A 20540-nucleotide genomic window follows, 5' to 3' on the forward strand; every position below is an offset into this window, starting at 1 on the left:
GCATTTTTCAACGGTTCAATGCTATGCAATGTGGCAACAGTGGAGAAGTGAGGTTTAATATTGTAAAATAAGAAGTATAGAGTGATAAATCTATAATATAGCAGCAAGCAGCAGTTCTGGGTTCAAGCATGTATCAGCCCTTGGGCTCTTGTAGAAGGGATCTACAAGGCCTGTGTGTCAACCATTAAACCGCTTAATCTGGTATCAACAATATTATAGTTCACTGATTCTCTGTTATTACCACTCATGGGTCCAAGGGCCTTTACATGCATGAACCCATAACTGCCACTTGCGGCTATAAAATTTTTTTATTAACATGAACACTCATAGCAGACCAAGCCACCTTGGGAAGGTCACTCAAGGATTTTAAGATACACCCAGTTACCCCTATAAAATCACAAAGTCTTGGCACCAGGAAGCAAGAGAGAAATTCCCTGTTGCAGCATCTGTGGAGAATTCTAACAATGTTTATTCAAAGCATAACAAACAGGAAAGGACTGATTTTCAGGAAAAATGGAGACAGGTTAACTGAAATCACACAAGGAGGGTAAGCACCTACTTTAGCCTAAAGAAATTAACAGGCATGCAAGTGTTAATTAAACTAATATAACATGTCATTCAGAATCAAGCAATACATTTAACTAAATTACAGTCTGTGAAGAGGCGCACAGCATTCTGGGCATCCTAACCGTGTCCTCTCTCCCCATCTCACTCTCTCTGAGACAATATTGTGACGCCACTATAAATATATATATATATAATACACACACAATACACGTTTTACATCGTCACATCATTATTGAACTAATGGTGTTAAACATTTAAGGCCAAAGGTGGAAAGATATATTAACTACTAGGATATGACCTCTCAAAAACAAGATCATTGGAATCAGATACTCAGGGTTTGAAGAAAAGAAAAAAAAAGAAAAGAAAACTGTTTTATGTACCTCTGCAGACTCTGTTCAAGTACACAATCAAATATCAAGTGTTTAAAACTACCTGGATACTCCATATCACAACTAACACTATGTCAAATGTCCAAATGTGTGTGCACTGTGCAGTATACAATGTTCTGCACAGCAGCATGTCAATGGAGCATCCTCCATATTGTGTAAAACATGACTTGCAGTAATTGAGGGACCAATGAATTACGAGCATTCTTGCTACAGTATGTCGAGGCATCCGTATGTGATCCAAATCTTGAGGTTGTGCCATGCAATAGTCCAGTACTACAAAACAAAGGAGTAAATCAACAACTCAATAATCTAGAAAGGTAATCTTGACCTTAATCCCATTAGAAATTAAACTGTTTTGTAGAGTCATGAACCAAAATGCCTCCGATATGCTTCATGACTGATCTGCAGCTGTACATTTAGTAAGTCACTGACAGTAATAGAGAGTGCAATAGTTACTATATTTTTTTCTATCAATGACATTGTTTAAATTATTTGTTCAATACATACATGACACTATATAAAGTGGTGTGTTGTATGTTTACTATTGTGCTTTAAACTATCTATTATTCAGTATCATTACTTACAAACATAATTGCCATGGAAAATGACTTGCTTCATATTTTACTAATTACACTATATCCTTGCTGCATGTAAAGCTTTAATCATTTCATTGTTCCCACATACATTTCTAAAAGCCAACATGTCAATATGGGGTTGCAATATTTCACATTAGATCTGACTTGCATGTGTAACAGTCTTAAGCACAGAGCTACAAGAATTTGACTTCTGGGTATATCAGGTCAAGGGAACTATAGCTCATGTGGCAGTGTAAAGTGCTACCACCACCATGAGCCTTCCCAAGGAACCACATGTACTGAAGTACTGATAAATACTGTACCTATCTGGTTAAGAGCATTTGTTAAATGCTGCCAATGAAATATTTTTTTATTATGTTATTACACTTACAATGACAGTGTTGAAAGGTCTTTCCTCAAATTCACTGGTCTAATCCAATTACAAGAGCAACACAACCTGTGACTGTTGGATAATCACAGTGCAGTACTTTTTTTTTTTTACTAAACAACTGAGTAGATATGAGACATTTGAGGAAAAAGCATTTGCAAATAAAGAATGACTTAAACCGTGACAAGGAGTTATTCCATTGCTGCAGATATCCATCTCACGTCTTACCACACACCAGTCTTTTCCTGAACTTAAAACAAGAACAGGGGACAAAGCACTCCAGCCAGCAGAATCACCAATTATTTGCAGTAGAATCTGCTTAATGCAAAACTGCAGAGATGATGCCCCCCGGTGGACAGTTCTTGAAAAACCCCATGGTTCACCAACACACTACTGAAATAACTACTGGGAAAACAATTACATACCCCTGATAGAAACAGGTTAGAGCTTATTTTCTCTGTTTAAGAATTTAAAAATTATCCTTAATTAATTATGTAATGGAATGACTCAATTACTTAGCTCAAAGCAACTGAAAGGTTCACATCACTTCTTGTCAGAAAGTAACATACGTGGTAACAGTACTTATCGATATTTCCAACAAAGACGACAATATTTTTTGAGTGGAAGTTTACTTGCAAGAAATATAACATACAAGAGCCCCTTCCCAAACCTTTTGACAAATGTGAACTACAAAAATCAATTGATATGATTCAGTACAATCTGTGACCAAAACCTCCAGTAAATTTGATCCATTTCTCCAAGTGTTTGCATTCGGTGAATAGAAGCACAACATTCAAGCTTTTCCTCATACAAGATTCAAACATTGTATTCAGCAGTAAACTGTAACAGGCATACTGTGAGATTTCAGTAAGCAAATGTAAAACCCAACAGGACTGTCTGAAGCAAAAATATATATATATTAATCTCTCTCCTTTATCACCATTTGAATATAAATATATATTTAAATGTAATGTTGTAGAACATGCGCCACCTATCTTGAAACCAGAGTGCCTTAAATATGAACGCAAGACAAAGGGAATTTTTGACAAAGTATGACAAGTCACTCTGAGTTCACACATGAAAGTATATAAAAATGCTTGAAGCACAGCATTGCGATTTTATCCAAGGTTTGGCACATTAATACAATAAAGCATAAAAAGTTCCAACATGTAACAGGCAACTGAATGATAAAAAGGCACCAACATTTTCCAGACACACCCCCACACCACTCCCTGCTCCACATCGGCATTTTCAGCTTCACTCTGGCACTGCTGCAGTTCCCATCTCCTCTTTTCCATGCATGTCCTGGTCAATCCTACAGGATAAAAATCAGTCAAGTTACAATGAGAAGGCAAAATATAAGCCATCAAACCAAAGCCATTTCAAACGCTGTCACCTTTTAGCATGGAAATAAGGACCATGAGTGAAAATGGCCAGACAACACGAGTGGCTGTCGGACATCTGATGCTTCAACTTTCACTCACCTTGCTTTCGGAGTTTCATTACATTCAAATGGAAATTGGCAATAGAACAACAGGTGTAGCACAGCGATGGTTAGCTTAATCAAAGGAGATTTTATTTAAGTTAAGGAGCTTTTGTGAAAAACCAAGCAGAGGAGTAACTAATTCACTAGATATTTTACATCGTGTTTTATGTTTTAGATCATCAGACATTCATTAGGTCCATGGACCCTTTCATGTGCACAATATTACAGCGAATATGGAATAGAAAATCCAATTATTATTCCAAATCAGTTCAGATGCAAGCTTAACTTAAACCAGAACTTGCGTTTGAGAAGCGCAGTATGCATGTAAACCCCAGTAACGTTTGCTAGGAAGACTGTCTGATGTCCGTCTCTCAACTGAGGTAAGTGCGTCTAGCTGAGAGGACAGCTGGGCATCACAGGTATTTTGGGTACAAACATCAAAAGGGTCCACTGCTAATTGTACTAACTGGACAAAGAGCTTTATTAATAAACATATTCAATGTTCGTTCTTGTGCAGATTTCAGTCAATTTTCACTTTCTGCATGACTGTGGGTAAACCTGATATACTTGAATTAAGTGAAAAGGTATGCAAGTATTCCCCTTAGTTCCATTTTGCTTCCATGGTAAAGGCTAGTTTAACTTGAATATCTGGACACACAGCAGTGATGAGTAAAGGGCTGGGCAGGACAGAGAGAAGCATGCAGGTAGCTGTGAAGCGTGCAACTCAGACAAACCCCTCACGTGACTAAACAAACAGGCACCACTGGTGACTTCTTAAGTCCTCCACGCTGTCCCCTTTAGCATGAGAGTAGCTGAGTTATACATACCGTTCATTCATTCTACATCACAGGAGGACGTACCTTCAGCACCCAAATCTGGAGGTTTTTATTCTTTGGGTTAAAGATTAGCAAGGTGCCGTTTTGAAGGAAGTATGACAAAAAAAAAAAAAGCAATAATGGCAAAACAAAAGGTGTTGTGTTTGCTTCAGAACTGCTGGCATTATAAAGATTGATCTCTCTATGGACCACTCTGTTACACTTGGGTCTATGATCCAATAGATTAAATTCTCAAAACATAATTGTTAGTTGCTTTTTTTGGTTGGTAACAGGGAACCGCTTGAGTAAGGAGCAGCCGCCATTAAATTTACCATGCTGTTAGTGATGGCAGCCAAATGTGTATATATCCTTTAACAAAGTTTAAAAGGGTAAAGGGGCCCCGAGTTAACAGATTATGATCCAGCAACAAACAATACATGCGTGAGAATTGTTTTGGTTCTTCAAAACCATTCAGCTGTTAGTTTTGTGTAATGCGAGTAATGGCGAGAGCCCTGGCAAAAGGCCTGGTTGAATATACCGATACCTTTTACGCGATTTCCTATTTTTTTCTTCATCAAACCTTAGAAACAGGGCAGGGAGAAGGAGGTATAAGAGCGTTTCTGAAGGGTTACCAGCCAACAGCAGACAACCATACAGGGCAACAAGAGACATGGTGCTTTAAGCACTTGGATGCAGACAGAATTCTCATTAATGCAATTACAGAGATATGAGCATGACGTGAGCGGTTCATGAAGTAGAGGCAAATTCAACATCCATGGTTAAGATAAAACTGTACGGCTGGGGCAGCCGTCTTCAATTTATTTATTTATTTATTTATTTTACGTTATTTCAAAATACCAGTTTTAAAAGAATGTGGGATTTTCTCCATTTTTGATACTTATCTGTTTGCTTATTATATCATTTCAAAATGAAGGGTCCCCCCCACATACACACACACCAAAAGACCCACACCACACCCTTAGTTACTGTTACACCACCTAACCAAATGCTCTCTGTCCTGATGAAGTTCTCATGCCAAAGAGAGTATTTTGTACAGCTAGCTCATACAGACCAGATTAATACTGATATCTGTAAGATATCAATCACTTACAGATAAGTGATAAAGGTTTTTAACCTGGTCATGATTAAACCAATCTAAGCTTTCCGTTTCTGATTCATAAATCGTTCACGTGTGAATGTTCTTATGTTTTTGTCCCGTGTTCTAGCTTAGCTCACGGACAGACAGATCATCATTTCCTCCAAGACATGTCCTTGAAACAAACTGCAATAACCTGCGTGTTCTTTTAAAATTCAGAAATTGCTTTCAGGCAGACAATTTTAGACACTTTTGACAGAGAACATTTGAGCTTAGCTAGGTCAGCTGCTTTTCAGCCCTTGAGTTTAAGATGAGCACTGCAGTTTGCTAAGGTACACCTGCAGGTCGCTGGAGCTCTTCCACGGTTTTTCTTTGCAGATTATTCATTATTATTGGAGACATTTCAGGATATGAAAAATGTGACTTTGTGATTCAGCAGAAGACTGTTATGGTATCCAGTGTGCAACCTTTTAGACACCTTCAGAAAACACTGAGGCATGTTGGTATTTCACAGCTCAGAATTTCCAGATTTCATATGGCTAGGGTAATCTATATATAGATAGGAACATTTGTAAAGACATATGTAACTTCAGAGGCAGAAGGAGCTGTGTGCTTGAACAGGTAGCAACTATGGTTTTTGTTTCAGAAGTTCCTTTTAGCAGCCTGGATTAAAAAATTAGGATGACCCCAAAAGATCTTATTTCATTTCAGATCAATTTTAGGATGTTCTTAGAGGATAGCTGACATCTACCTAATTACCTTATTCTCCAAACATCACACCATTCACTGAATGCACCTGTCTAGTGTTTTTTTCCTTCTTCTCTTTTTTAATTCATCAGGCTCCTCCTCCTTATTGGTAAAACAAATTTGAAAAATATGCAAAAAGGGAGAAAATCATACAGGAGCAGATGGCATTTAATGGCCATGTAGCTATAAGAGCCACAAAAACAATACAGAAGAAGCAAAACTTGGACTTTGAGGAAGTCACTTACTGCTTGATGCATTCTGGTATTGACACATACTCCATGGGCACTAGCTCAGCAAGCTCGGTCAGAGTGTATACAAATTTAATCTTCTGGCTAAATTTGGAGCTGAAAAGACAGACGAAGGCAATAGACTGCATAAGGAAACGGCTAATTCATAAGGAAATGAGTCGTAAACTGACAAACAACAAATGGGCATTTACCTTATAAAAGGTTTTGTGAGGGTCAGGAGAGTGCGAATGAACCAAGACGGATGGACGATTATCAAAGATTTCAGATTCTTCCTCAGCCTGTAAGAGAGAAAACAGCAACTCTAACAAAGTATAGCAAAAATTGTAGACTGGAGCTGAAAATAAAGCCAAATTCAAGGTCAGAATTAATAGAAGTTTACAGAAAGACTGAAAATGCCACAAACCAAAAACACTACAAGCATGTCTGTGGAGATCCAACCCTACACCCATAAACATAATACCTGTTATTACACAACAGTTTCCTTTTTAAATTTTTTAAATCAATAATAATTATTTTATTAATCAATAATCATCATGTCTAAAGTCAGTCATAAAAGACCATTAAATTGGCCTGCCAAGCCTTTTATTTATCTATCATCAGAATGAATCAGTGAAGTGAGCATCACCTCCGGTCTATCTGCTGATAGCACTTCCTGAGCCAGCCCACACTGGGCATTCTTCGGCGAGACGTGGCGCCGTTCAAGTACACAATCATGTAGTTCTCCGCCACCAGCAGCTCCAGAGTGCCTATCACATACCTGGGCGGGAAAAACTCATTCTACACGGATCGCATCAATGCATGCTTTACCAAATACACCAACAAGACCAATAAATGGATTCATGCTAGACAAACTGCTTTAAGTCTTGAAAGAGTAAGAAAGAGTGAACCTTTTTTTTTTTTATCTTATGTGGGCTTTTATATCTTCTGTAAACAATAAAATGCTAGTGGTCCTCAAAAAAGGAACCAGAAACAGAGGGAACTCACTTGAAGAGATTGTCCATGATGTATCTATAGTTTGGCTGATTGCTTTCGGGCATAAAGCAAACTGAAAACACGATGATAGCATTCAGTCCATCTCCATAGTAACCTGTGGAAGTAGGGTCATGTCTGAGCATGCCTGGGAGCAATGCTTAAAACACTGCTTTTTGCCTTTTAATATCACATAATATCACATGCCAAACAATACACCTCCATTCAGCGTCAACAACTTGGTACAGCCCAGTCTTGATTCGGCAGGACTGAGTTATACACATTATTCTAAAATGGGCTTTGAACATTAACAAAAACAAGCAAAATCAAACAAACAGAGCTGTAGCAGCAGAAGAGAAAAATGTAAAATCTAATCTGTTATTTCATTAAGTATTGCTCGTCTGTTCTGGCCTCGGGGGAAAGGATGGGAGTGGCTGTACTTGCCTCTGACCACAAAGCTGCACACGAACAGAAGGCCACAGAGCAGGAAATAACAAGAGTTTTAATATTAGAAAACATCTAGTCAGGGGGCAGCTGACTGGTATTTTGTAGGTCGCTGGAAGTGAATGCTACGCAGTAAAAGACTAAAATTTCATTAAACACTCGTTATCAACCGTCACAAATGACGGAAACCTAGATGTGGCCAGTTTGCTAGAGTAGGTTGTTGTTCCTCACCTCCGTGGCTAATGACGCGTTTGTAGGACTCGATGGCCTTCATATCTACCCTGTGCTCCTGCTCCCCGATGCGGAAGACCCTCCAGCGACGCCCCTCATCCCGCTCGTCGGAAGCAGAGTACTCCTTCACCGACTCCATGCCTTTCTGCAACAGGTCCGTGCTCTTGGGCTTCGGGAGATCATCTGACGGGTGAGGATAAGGAGGATCAGAACCGCTAATGTCTCCATGTTGGGGGGCATTCTCTGTAAGCCATGGCACTGTGGCCTAGTTTTAGCTGTACACACTACTAGGAAGTGCATGTTCCTAACCCTCAGGTACTATTGTGCTACTCGGGCTACACTAGACACACCCTAATGCAAGATTTAGTTGCCCAAACCAAACTGGCCAAAAGGCCATCCAGCCTATTTCAGATGCAATTTAAATGTAATTATTGACATTTTTATTCAACCATTACTTGCTATTTTTTATGTTGTCATAAATCCTTCTGAAGAAGAAATATATTTCTCAGGTATCAGCAAGCTATTTGCATTAATAGCCTCAAATGAACCAAAAACACATTTTTCAACATTCTAATCAAATATACACTAATCATTATGGTACGAACATCACAGATCATGTTTACATGCATACTGATTAATGCTCTGATCGATCATTCATTCTAAAAACCTTTGGAGAGCATCCATCACACAATAGAATTACATTCAAATGAAGTAAAAACAAATAAAAAACATTTCTGAAATGAAGATGTGGAACATTTAATAACTAAAATGCATTCCAAACAAGGTTAAAGGTCATGCATGTAAATATAAATAATTTGAAGACAGAATTGAATGGCTATGATTTCAAAAATAAATGTTGTATGTGTAGTTCCTAATATCAGAGACCACTCCAGGCAGAAAACGAGCAGGCCGGGCTGTTGTTTTTTGGAGGGAATAAACTCTCAATTTCCTGTTAAGTACATTTAAATCAATATACATAATTTTTTTCCATTTTTCTCCAACTCCTCTATTCTTCCACAAGAATATTTTTCTATGATTTTCTAAAAAGATAAATTTGTTTACTCTTAAAAATCTTATGTCATTAAAATTTACAGGTTGATTTATATATAATAATTTGCATACATTGAGACCATGCAAAAATTTGAGTGCTGAAACCATAAAATGAACACATCAACTATGAAGCAAAAGAGATTGACTCATGATTCACTGACATCAGTGAATTGTTCAACAGGCTCATCGTCAAAAACAACAGAAATAAATAAACCAACAGAACACATAAAATCAACTTGGCATGGATTGACATGGAGGTCTACCCAGGCAACCTTACCACAGAGCGCAGGCCAGTGACCTACTCCCAACCACTGACACAATCCATCCAGGACAGGGAGAGGATGGAAGCAGAGTGGAAACACAAAACAAGAACATTGTTTAACCAAGAGCTAGCGTGCACTGCCCGTTCAGCAGGACCTGTAGGGACTCTAATAACGAGACACAAAGTCAGAACTACAGCCCATGCCTCAAGAAGGAACGCGTGGACAAGAGCTTAAAGAGATACCTACAATATCAGCACTGACTACTAGTTAAAACCAATGGACCAACAGTCGTTGGAACTCACCACCTATGGTTAGGTTTGGGCCTAGGGAATTTTAAGAGACAACATACTTGAGAAGCTAACTGGGATTGCTACTCCCTGGCCCCTTCCCAATCCCAACATTCTTACCTTCCCACTCAAACTCGTTGCTGTTGTCTGAGGGTGTGTCCATGCCATCAAGGTCTAACTCTGAGCTTTCGTCCAGCTCATCAGAAAGCAGAGAGCCCTCACTGTGATCTAGGTTCAGACTGATGTCTGGAGCCAAGAGTCTTTTCTTGGTTCGCTTGCCACGACTTGATCCATATGACTGTGGAGCTGCGAAAGAGAGAGACAGCAACAATTTTACAACTGGGTTGGGTAGAGTTAAGATACTACATGCAAACAGCAGGGATTACCTCAGGGATTACCTAGGGAATCTTTAGGGATTATTTAGAAATTAAGAAGCATGTCTTTGGGTCATACCTGAATCTCCCTCTGCAGAGGTACCAGTGAAGAGATCGTCATCAAGATGAATGTCTCCTTCTTCTGGCAAAGGTCTTGAAATGTATATTATAAAAGTTAGACTTCAAACCTTGCATTTGGGATCTCTTTTGTGTCATAAAATATATAAATGTAGGTATTTACAGAAAACACATAGAAAACACACACACACACACACACACACACACACACACACACACACACACACACACACACAATATAGCCACTGCACAATGGACTAAACAGTCTGGCTGACAAGTTTTTGTTTGAACATAACAGGATATCCCTTTGAACACATGCACAACCTGAAAATGAAAAGCACACTGAGGCAGTCAAATTCAAGCCTGCTTCCTTAATGGACCTGAAATTCTGATGATTTGTGCTTACCTGGGGAAGTCCTCATCTTGCCACTCTTCTTTGAGCTCCACCCCTTCCATCCTCAGACGAGCTTCTGTAGTGGTGACTGATTCCTGTCGCTCAAAACTACAATATTAAACACAATCACTTTAACGGTGACCTTTGAGGTCTCATACATATCTAATCAGGTTGGACTAGTGTTTTAGTTGCCCTCACTGTCTACGCATTAGCCGTTGACTCACTCAACAAAATCCAATAGACTAGGCCAAGAATTCATGTATACGAGCCATTCTGGCTCCACCTGAAGCACAGTATTGGTATTTCATTCAGAAACCGTCTCTGAAGTCAGCCTCTATCTCTGTTGCTTAATATGGCATCTAAGTGTTTTAGACCTTAAGAAGCAGTATTAGGGCTTATGTCATGCAAAAATGACTTAACTACATGCAGGAAAGTACTAGCCCACACGTCACTCTCGAATCTACATGAAACACAGTGTCACGTGTGGAGTAATCCACACATGGATTTGGTTTTGCTAATGCATTTGCTAATGCAAAAGCTCAACCTAGTTCATGATCAACAAAATCTGTTGCATGAAAGTTAGGCTACTAAAATTACCATATTCCAAATCACTAACAACAAAGAAAGGAATGTCAGAGGAATTATTCTACATAGTTTCACATCCCTTCAAGCTATTGCCAACCCAGCAATTCTGCATCACAAGAAAACAAACAAACAAAAAAAACACTCAGGGATGTTATCTTGGATTAAGAACCATCCTATCAGATGTTAAATCAAAGACAGCACACAGTATTCCAACTTTTCCAAGATAAACTAGTCAACAGTATTATTGCAAATTAAAATAAATCTAGTAACAGCCTTCCAGACACACATAGAGCCTTATTCCCAATGCCTTAGCCTAATGACACTAGTTATACTGCAAGTTTTTGTGCTTAAAGTGTGTGTTAATTTTAAATGAAAAATCTTTTCTCAGTCAAGCTTTTTTAATGTTGCAAATCAAAATAATTCCTTCTATACTATTATATAAAGCAGAGCACATTTGTGCATCAACTGCTCAGCCATGTCAAAGGGAGAAGCTAGGGGATACAAACACTGGTTGCCTGTCATGCCATCCATGTCATGGTACTCCCAGTTGTCAAGCGGGAATGTTATCATTCATGCCACACTTTCCTAGCAGTGTTCCCAGAACTGGTTCAAGATAAATTATGTGAATATAATTTGCGGAAACAAGTGCTTCTCTCACAGCCAGGATACTGTGCTTTTGGTTGTCTACTTGTTAAATTAATGTACTATACAACAGAGTAATCTCACTCTCTCATCTTTAGATATGAGAAGCTAAGCACAAGTAACACACAGCTCCACTTGTCAAATTATTTTGATAGTCAAAAGACCTTTTATAGTCAGGTTGGTGTAACATTCATTTCATGATACATGGACAGATGACTTCCTTTTTTATCACTACCAAAAAAGTGTAAGATGGTGGTATAGTGATAATGGGGGACATTCGATTATCACAACGATGAAACGCAATGTAACCTCTGCAGTAAGAAGGCGACTGACAAAAGCTTTTGCGAAGTGATGAACAATCCCACATCTACCAAACGTGCATCCTTTGCGATGTAACATCTAAGGGGAAATACACTTGTCAGCCTGTAGCCACACTCAAAGTGCAGTACCACTTGGGATGTTGTTGTAACGCTTGGGTCTAATAACCGATACACTGAACAATAAACAAAACTATGCGCTACCTTTCATTATGTTCTAGCGATGCCCTCTGTGGTGTTTTAGCGGGATTTCTGCTTCTCGTCCGTGCGGGTCCGTGTTTTTGTCTATTGTCTGGGGTTTCCTGTTTCGGACCTCCCGTTTGGGCCGGGCTGTGCGGGGTAGCCCCATCGCCCTTCTCCGCTGAGATCGCTGCAGCACCGGGCGCACAGTCCTCCAACACTTCATCCGATGACGAGACGCAACTTGTCGACGTGTTTTCAAGTGCTTCAGATGTCCTGGGTGTGTCTGATTCGGGGCTACTTTTGTTCATAATCTTGTTGGTTGCGCCAGTCTGTTTTAAGCCCCTTTTACTCCCATTCAGATCTGCAGCCATGGGAGCCAGACAGTCAACGTAAAATGAATCCCGCGGGTAGCAATTAAAGCCAAAATACCCCAAACATGTAAAGACAGCTACCCACCTAACCAAAAATCTGAGAAAGAAGTAGCTGACCTAACTAGCTAATCTACTCCAGCTAGGCCGACTCGTCACCTATCTTAGCTTCAGACATCAAACCTATAACTGCATGTCACTTAGTCAACAGAAGCCAAGAGTGTGTCTAACTATCGCATACTTTACCAAAATACACTCTTTTAAGAAACCTCCCGAGAACAGGACCGATTCGTGGCCCGGTAGTGCGCAGTCTCCCTGTCCTTTCGTTAGTTCCTACCTTCCTTCCTTCCTTCCTTCCTCCACGGGAGAAACCGTGACGCCAGCCTCAACTAGACGGCTAGCCAGCGAGCTTCGTGCCGACGATTAAGGATCGTAAATCTCTTATCTACCGGGAGCCGTGCGGCGAAAACGCCCAGTCCCTTTCACAAACTACTTTATCTACCAAAGCGCTAGCTGCTTTGAGTGTGGGCAGCAGGCACCAGAGCCCCGTAGATAGTCTTTTAATAGCATCGTTGGCTAGCCAGCCACCGTAGCAACTCTTCCTCCGGAGGCTTTGTTGTGAATTGCGCGACAAGTTTGTAACGTTTATCCTTGCGTTACTTTCAAAACAAAAGTCTCTCACGACAAAAGATAATGTTATTAAATCCGAATGTCGTTATTCTCTGCTCATTCGCCTCTCTGCGATGAAAGTCTGCACCTGCGTTTCACCTAAAAATTTCAGCTAAATGGTAAATAAAATTATCCCCAATTCCTGGGTTCACTTTACTTTGTCGTTGCTGAAAAAACAAGGATATGTTTCTGCACATGTAGCCAACTAGGTATCTTATTTGCGGTGCCTAGAAAAATAGTAGTTTTAGTTACATTTACACATTTACGTTTGGACATTTACATACAGCACTTCAACGCGACTTACAATGGTGCATTGTCATCTCCGTGGAAATAATCTCTATGCTAGTATAATAAGAAATTACCAAAGCATACCCTGTCACGAAGAATAGAAGCAAGGAAAATGTATGTAAATGTAAAGAAGTAAGTGGTGATATTTATTGGTGATAAATCAAGTACCTTGAAGTGGCTGGGGATCATTCCAATGCTTCTTGAAGAAGTGGGTAGTTGCCTGCTGTACTTGAGGCACCAAAGGGGCAAGATGTAGTGCAGTGTGTGAGACATGTGCTTTCGGGTAGGGGCAGGTCCCCTTTGCTTAGGGGCCAAAAGACAGGGATGCGGGCAGTTCCAGTGCACTGAAGACAGTAGTGAAGTTATTTGCGTGAACTTGGAAAGATTCAACATGAATCGTGAATCCTCAGTCAGCCAGTGGTGGGTAGTTAACGCGCTACATTTACTCCGTTACATGTACATAAGTATTCTTTGTGAACAAGATGAACTTTTAGGAGTGGCTTCAAAAGTGGGTACTTTATACTCTTACTCAAGTACATTTGCGAGATGAAAATGTACTTTTGCTCCATTATAACTGTCAATATTTTGGTATGTTTCGCCACAACGTGTCAACAGTGGGAGGGTTGGTGAAATCCCTAAAGATGATCAGCGAGTAGCACCTCTTCGCTTCAGTAAGTTAAAACAACTACACAGTACTCTGCGGAAAAATAAGGGCTGTGTAGCATTGATCATACTGAGGTATGTTTTCAACATTATAAAGATTATAAAGGTTTCAGCGTTCTAAAAATTAAGGCTTGTTATTAATGTTATATAACTGATATTTCTTTCGAGCACACACAGTCGCAGTTGTTAGCTGGGCACAGTAGGATATCTGGGTGAGCGTACCTAGCTATCCAGTAGACTAATCGGTCGCCTTTGTACAATGTGAATAAAGCTCACGAAGTGTACAATGTCTGGTAAAGTGACCTCGGCCAAGAGCTCGGAATATTCCCAAAACATATACTAATCACCGAGTGATCACCAAATCCAATGTGGTGCTTGTGATTATGTTGTATGCACAATGTTTAACCGATATGAAAACCTCATGTATCTTAAACATAAGTCATGAAAGTAGGACAAAGACCCAGAGAAAGTTATGTATTTTTGCACGCTCCAAATATGTTTACAGAATCTCTGTCAACATAGTTGTTGTTGTTGGTCTATTAGGCTTACATCTATACGTATGGCATTTAGCAGGTGCTTCTGTCTACTTAGACAGGACAAATAGTTTTCAACTGATTATGCTCACATATCGTTATGTGTAATATGGAAAAGCACTACTAAGGAAATGTGGAGCCCCTTAGTGGTGGCAGACTACTACTGGACATTGAAGAGGTCACTGAAGAGGTACTTTGACTTCTACTTGAGTACTTATTCTTTTAAATAAACAGTACTTCAAGCCGATTACAGGTTTTGGATACTCTACCCACCTCTGTAATCAACTATAAGGGTCTAGTGGTGTAACTACTGGTGCAACTTAAAATGTATCACTGTTCAGTTTCCAGTCACCTTACTCCACAACTTAATTTAAAAAATGGTTCACCCTTCCAAAGATGTCCAACATCTGCTTAGCTGTCTTACGTTGTGGGTAGTCTCACCTAATATAAAATAATTAATTAAAAATATAAATCACCTAGATTTATTTATTTGTATGTACACACACACACACACACACACACACACACTCACACACACACACACACACACACACACACACACACACACACACACTCACACACACACACACACACACTCACACACACACACACACACACACACACATTTTTAGCACTCTAGCTACCGCCTGTTTTTCTGGCAGCTCATTGGCTTACTCAGTCTAGTTCTCAGATATCATTCCTTGAGTTGAACTAATGGACCAGCAGTTACAAAAACCCAAACAGCACATGTTCAAGAACCATCCAAAACCTCTCTGATAACAGTGAGCAACCATGAAGTCTGAGATACTGTATGTTTATATTAATTTAACCTGTTTTAGCCCAAACAAGCAATGCATTTTGACACTTAAAATGAAAATCACAACAAAAACACATACCAATGAAATGTTTAAACATCTAAAAAGGGGTCATGATCACCTCCTTGAAAATATGCAGCCTATGTATGGCCTAATAAAAATGACCAGTCCAAAGTTCCATTAAACCTCTTTTAGGATTATTTATGTCACAGTATTTTAAGATACTCTTCAGTCCCCACAGCCTGGTTGTGTGTTTGTATATTCAGTTCCCCCTCCTGCCTGAGGTGATCAGGAGGTTTTGTAGCTAGCTCTTGTTTACCTGGATGAGGTGTATTGGGAACTGGAACAAATAAAAAGCTGGTCTAGGCAGTGTGTCCATGATGAGTGTGTTAATAGAATTTGAGCTATGCTCAAACCTGTGAAAACATGCATAAACGTAATGCTATATATGTGTATGTGCTTACTTAAACAGAACATCATAAGTGAACTGCATTCAGTTAAGATTTTAAATGACCTAAATAATTTCAGTCTAAAGTCATTTTACTAAATATTTTGTGTTTTATACTTCTATTTATAAAGCACAGAGAGGTGACTGGTTTCTGAGATGTGGTATTTGTCGACTGTGGGTACAGTAGACTGGTAGAGATGGTTACTGGATGGAAATGGGGAAAAAATTTATGAAAGGTTTAGATGTCAAAACGTGGATTGTGTTTACAGCTCAGTCTTAAGATCTCACCAAATAGTCCGTCTGGTGGGTTATTTGGACTGGGTTGTGAAACACTTGTCTAGGCTGTATCTTTCTTTACATCTAAGCATCTGAAATGTGTGCTTGTTTATTTCCAGTGGATTTGTAAATGCTGGAAATGATTTGTAAATGATTTGTAAAAGCTTTATTACTAAGGAGGCAATATGACATAAACAGCAAGAGCCTATTTGTTTAGCTGGGTAATTACGGTGTGATATGGTAACGCAGGTCGTGGTTAATTTTGGAGGAAACATTAAACTTGTCAAAATGAAAAGCAGTGCAAAGACATAACATCCACCAGATGGCAGCAGCATATTGCTAGCCATTATCTGCTTTGGCTTATTCAAAGTCTACAGTCAGGTACGCTTGATCTCACGTTGACTAGACTTAAATTATTTACCTTGTGGATACAAATATACATAAAATAAGATAATGGAGGGTTTTTTATTTTATTTTTTATTTTACAGATTATTGCACCCGACAATTGTTTGGTCGTTGAACCTATGGGATAATTCAATTTAACAAATTTACAAATTAAGAAAATAGGCAGAGCAAATCAGACGTCGCTCAGTCTTATTTTGATGTGATTACTTTGTCAAAAAATACTTAATAATGCCAATTAACATGTAATCTGCTAAGCAATATTTAAACTGCCCTAATGCATTTGAATATAGCTATTAACTTGACATATTTCTTGAAGATAACTCGTCTCAGCATATCTGATGCTCATGACTGCAGAGGGTTGTACACCTTCCTGTCACACAGAACTCTTGTGGCCTCTAACAGTGAGATAATTAGGCAGGGACAACAACCTTCGAAGTATAACCAACCAAGATCTCACACTCCAAACAGAACAAAGGCTTAGATGAAAATGCATGTAGAAAGAGTCCAGACAATATTTTGAGGAATTTGTGTTTTGTTTTTTTTCTTTTCTCGGTTTACAATACAAAGGGTACATTTTATAAAATAATTTTGAATAATAATTTTGGGCACAGTTGTTCTTTAATACATTTTTTTTTTCATGTAGCATATGGACATGCCTATATCTGACTTTTTAAAATATATTTAAATCCAGAAAATATTTTCCAGGATTGGATGGAAAAATTGTTTAAATTTATAAACGTTACTGTATTTATTTATTTTTTTTAATAAAAGACCATTTTTTAATAGCAGACAGATGAAAAAGAAACAGGTGCAATTTACTTTTCTATCCTTTTTCTTTCGGTGTGATGAAATGTATGATTTATTATTCTTGTCTTATTATCAAATGAGGTTCGTTCATGCTGCATGATAAGAACTAGCAATTAGTGTATGCAAATGAGAAAGGACTACAGTGAGCTTTCACTAATTTCTTGACAGATGAACAAAGAAAAGTGCACAGAGCTCTTATGGGTTTGGGTTTTTATTTTTTCCTTCCTTGCGTGTTTGTGTCTGTGGTTTTATACTACAAGTGCCCTTGTAGTAACTTTTCTATTGTGTATCTTGCCACGGTCTTTAAAGCCTTGAGCTGCAACTCGTTGATGTGGAAACTAATGTGTTAATGGGTTGATGGGTGTTTAGATAGTTGCTAAAACATACCACATTGCCGTAATGTCCTGATTCCTCAACTGTGTGCACAGGATCATTCAGTCTAATCTCTAATTAACACACTGCTGTTTGTTCTGTCTGATCATGCTGCTTTGCTAACCAAAAGATAATCCAATAAAATTGAAACTTTAAAATACCTTTTCTGTCTCTCACTATGGAGATGTTTGCCTTGGCTTCTTATTGGTATTATTCACAAATAAAAGCCGGTATGGACTTTGAAGTCTAGGCTTTTTGTACAAATGTGCATTCCACATCTGACAGAATTATTTAGGGCATTTGATTGTTGGCCTTGCCTTTCTCATTAACCAAAGCAAATTGACTTATGGAGACACTGATGTTCTTTGATGAGGATGTAGCAAACTATGGCATAAGCATTTATTCTGTTTTACTTGTGGCTCAACAGGGAAAGCAGTGTGCAGTCTTTAGACGCCTCCCATTAAAAAAAAAAAAGAGGACACATAGCTAATCCTTCCATTTAATAAGACCTTGCCTTAACTTGAGAACAATTTGCATATATATAGTAAATACAAATATTGTATTCATTTGTATGGATTAGACAACCACAGAGTGAAATTTGTGTTTTCTTTACACATGCTACCTTCTTGCCTCTTCTCAAACATTTGGTGCATTGGAGTGTGTGTGTGACGTGTGTTTGTGTGTTTGTGTGTGTGTGTGTGTGTGTGTGTGTGTGTGTGTGTGTGTGTGTGTGTGGAGAGACTGAGAGATGAAAAAAACAGATGGTCTGTGGGATTTGATTCATTTGACAATGGAAGCAAGTATCAGATCTTTCTTTCAGTTAGTGTTCTAAATGTTTCAAAAGCAAACTTTCTTTCCCGGGGAGTCAGGGCATGAGTTCTCCACTGAAATGTTTGATGTTATTCTCTTCTGGAGCAGAGCGAGATGAAGTAAGTGCTTAATTCACGAGGACATAACAAGGAAGCTATTAAGCAAACATATTTCCCAGCTTCAGCTGGCATGAAGGAACCACTCAGGGCAAGAAAGCCAGTAGTTTGATTTTTAAAAGATAATTGCCTAAATGTTTACAAGTAACTGATACTAAGGGTTTAAACTGCAATAACAGTTTTAAGAATGCATAATCCAGCCTTTTAACTTGCTTGTACGAAATACACAAATGTACTGAGCGTAAAGGTGACACTAAGGATTGGCGAGGTGCACTCCTCCTTCATCTTTCATGCTTTTCTGTCCTTTTTTGTGTAATAACAAGAGGCTATAACCCATTTGTGCAGTAGTATGGCTGAACAGAATATCCAATTTCCACAAGTGGAGCAGTGGGAAGTATTTAGGCTACTTGAAGTATATGTCTTAATGAGAAAAGACAAAAAGGATTCCATGTGCATATTTTATGCAATCTGTTCCTGCCTGCACATGAATAATTATTTATGAACACGAAGCCTAAAAGGAAGCCATGGAGAACGAAAAAGAGAAAAAGAACCTGGTGAAAAATTTAATAGGAGACGTTTAAATGAATATTTAAGGGAGGATGAAATATTTAATGGAAACAAATGAGCAAAACATTTAAAGCTGCATGATAAATAATGGTGAGAGAGGCATGGAAAGTGCCCTTGCCCTTCTGTATGCAATCGCAGGGGCTTGGCAACCATCGCCACAGGGACCTCGGAATTCCTGCCACGCTCAGGCTGGTGTCTGGTCCCGGCTGCGGCCATTTGTTTTCCATACGGCAGTCGTTAGACGGTTCGATGGGTCCGCAATTTAGCATGCGTAGTCTGGCACACTGCAGAGAAATATTAGCTTTTTGTTGAGAGCCGTTTGGATGGTTGCCACGGACATGCCTCCGCTGGTGTGGCACAAGTTCAGGGCGAGGCACTGACATTGATGGAAGGGATGATGTCCTATGCCAGAGGAGGACATTACACTAGCTGGCTGAATTATCTCCAAGACCTAAGGCTTAGGGTAAAGTTGAGTGGAGTACACTCTTTCAGTTAACTAAACCGTACACAGACAGTTGGAAGATTCACATTCGTATGTTCTTAAAATTCATATACAATATTTAGATAGATAGTTCTCTTTTGGGTAGTTCCGAAGAGTGGACTGAGTATTGCTCTACTTCAGAACAAGTTTCAAACGTGGAAGGTCATGAGCAGCAGCAGGGTATTTGCCGGCAACTGCGCGTTTTGTTTCCAGACTTTCATTCTGCGTCTGGTTTCTGCGCCCTGGAGGCTGTGGATGCATTTCTGATTAGTACTCATATTCAAGTCATATGAGCTTTAAGGAAGCCACAGGGCAACCGCAGATGTTTCCATGACACACCTGCTTGGCTCACTGTATCTTGCATCATCTCAGGGAATGTTGAGGATGGAGCTCCACAGCGAAGCAGTTCGGTTGTAGAACAAGGCTGCAGTGTTTCCCCGGAACGCAGCGTGTACTCCACACTCTTTTTTTGTGTGTGTATCACTCCTAAGGCAAGTGCTGTTGGAATACAACTACATTAATAGCTACCCCACCAACACATCTAATACATTGGTGGTAGTACCTGGAAAACAAAGTCTACTCATAACAGGTGATATTTCATCAGTTAGTTCAGGCTGAACGTGTTGTAAATCTATCATCTAATAGTTACTGTATATTGGACAATGTATTCTGCTCTGTCAGCCAAGTTTTGTATGTAAAAATGTGACACATATATAAAAAAGCAGTAATTCATCACACCCTTTATTCAGGATTTTAATGTTTCTGGCAGCGGTGACTGACCTCTTGTTTAATGT

General features: G+C 39.2%; 1 protein-coding gene across 6 annotated transcripts; it reads right to left on the reverse strand.

The window, feature by feature from the left end:
• Positions 1–449: 449 nt before the first annotated feature.
• bnip2 (BCL2 interacting protein 2) lies at positions 450–13121 on the reverse strand. 6 transcript variants are annotated; one of them, XR_003410180.3, is made up of 12 exons: positions 12150–13121; positions 10414–10509; positions 10009–10082; positions 9676–9861; positions 7956–8138; positions 7296–7398; positions 6937–7068; positions 6503–6589; positions 6309–6407; positions 4765–4800; positions 3123–3234; positions 450–1229 (listed from the first exon to the last, which is right to left on the reverse strand). XR_003410180.3 is itself a non-coding variant. In XM_081711989.1 (11 exons), exons 2-11 carry the CDS (start codon positions 12434–12436, stop codon positions 4692–4694), a joined length of 1356 nt encoding a protein of 451 aa, XP_081568115.1. In that variant the 5' UTR covers positions 12437–12489; positions 12834–13121; the 3' UTR covers positions 1595–4691. The 6 variants fall into 6 exon arrangements, 4 of the variants coding, with proteins under 4 accessions (XP_081568115.1, XP_026859019.1, XP_026859020.1 ...); XR_014123102.1 differs by lacking the exon at positions 4765–4800; XM_081711989.1 differs by lacking the exon at positions 450–1229 and having other exon boundaries at positions 1595–4800; positions 12150–12489; positions 12834–13121.
• Between the last annotated feature and the right edge of the window lie 7419 nt (positions 13122–20540).

Source organism: Electrophorus electricus, chromosome 4 (genome assembly GCF_041902795.1).
Source record: "Electrophorus electricus isolate QZ-2024a chromosome 4, ASM4190279v1, whole genome shotgun sequence".
NCBI lineage: Eukaryota > Metazoa > Chordata > Actinopteri > Gymnotiformes > Gymnotidae > Electrophorus > Electrophorus electricus.

Excerpts from the sequence above, each read along its gene's own strand:
- bnip2 (XM_081711988.1), bottom strand. The coding sequence starts at position 12,499 with ATGGCTGCAGATCTGAATGGGAGTAAAAGGGGCTTAAAACAGACTGGC. Across the intron at positions 10,083-10,413 it reads CAAGATGAGGACTTCCCCAG|ACCTTTGCCAGAAGAAGGAG; the intron begins GTAAGCACAAAT and ends ATACATTTCAAG. Across the intron at positions 9,862-10,008 it reads CTCTGCAGAGGGAGATTCAG|CTCCACAGTCATATGGATCA; the intron begins GTATGACCCAAA and ends TCTCTTTCGCAG.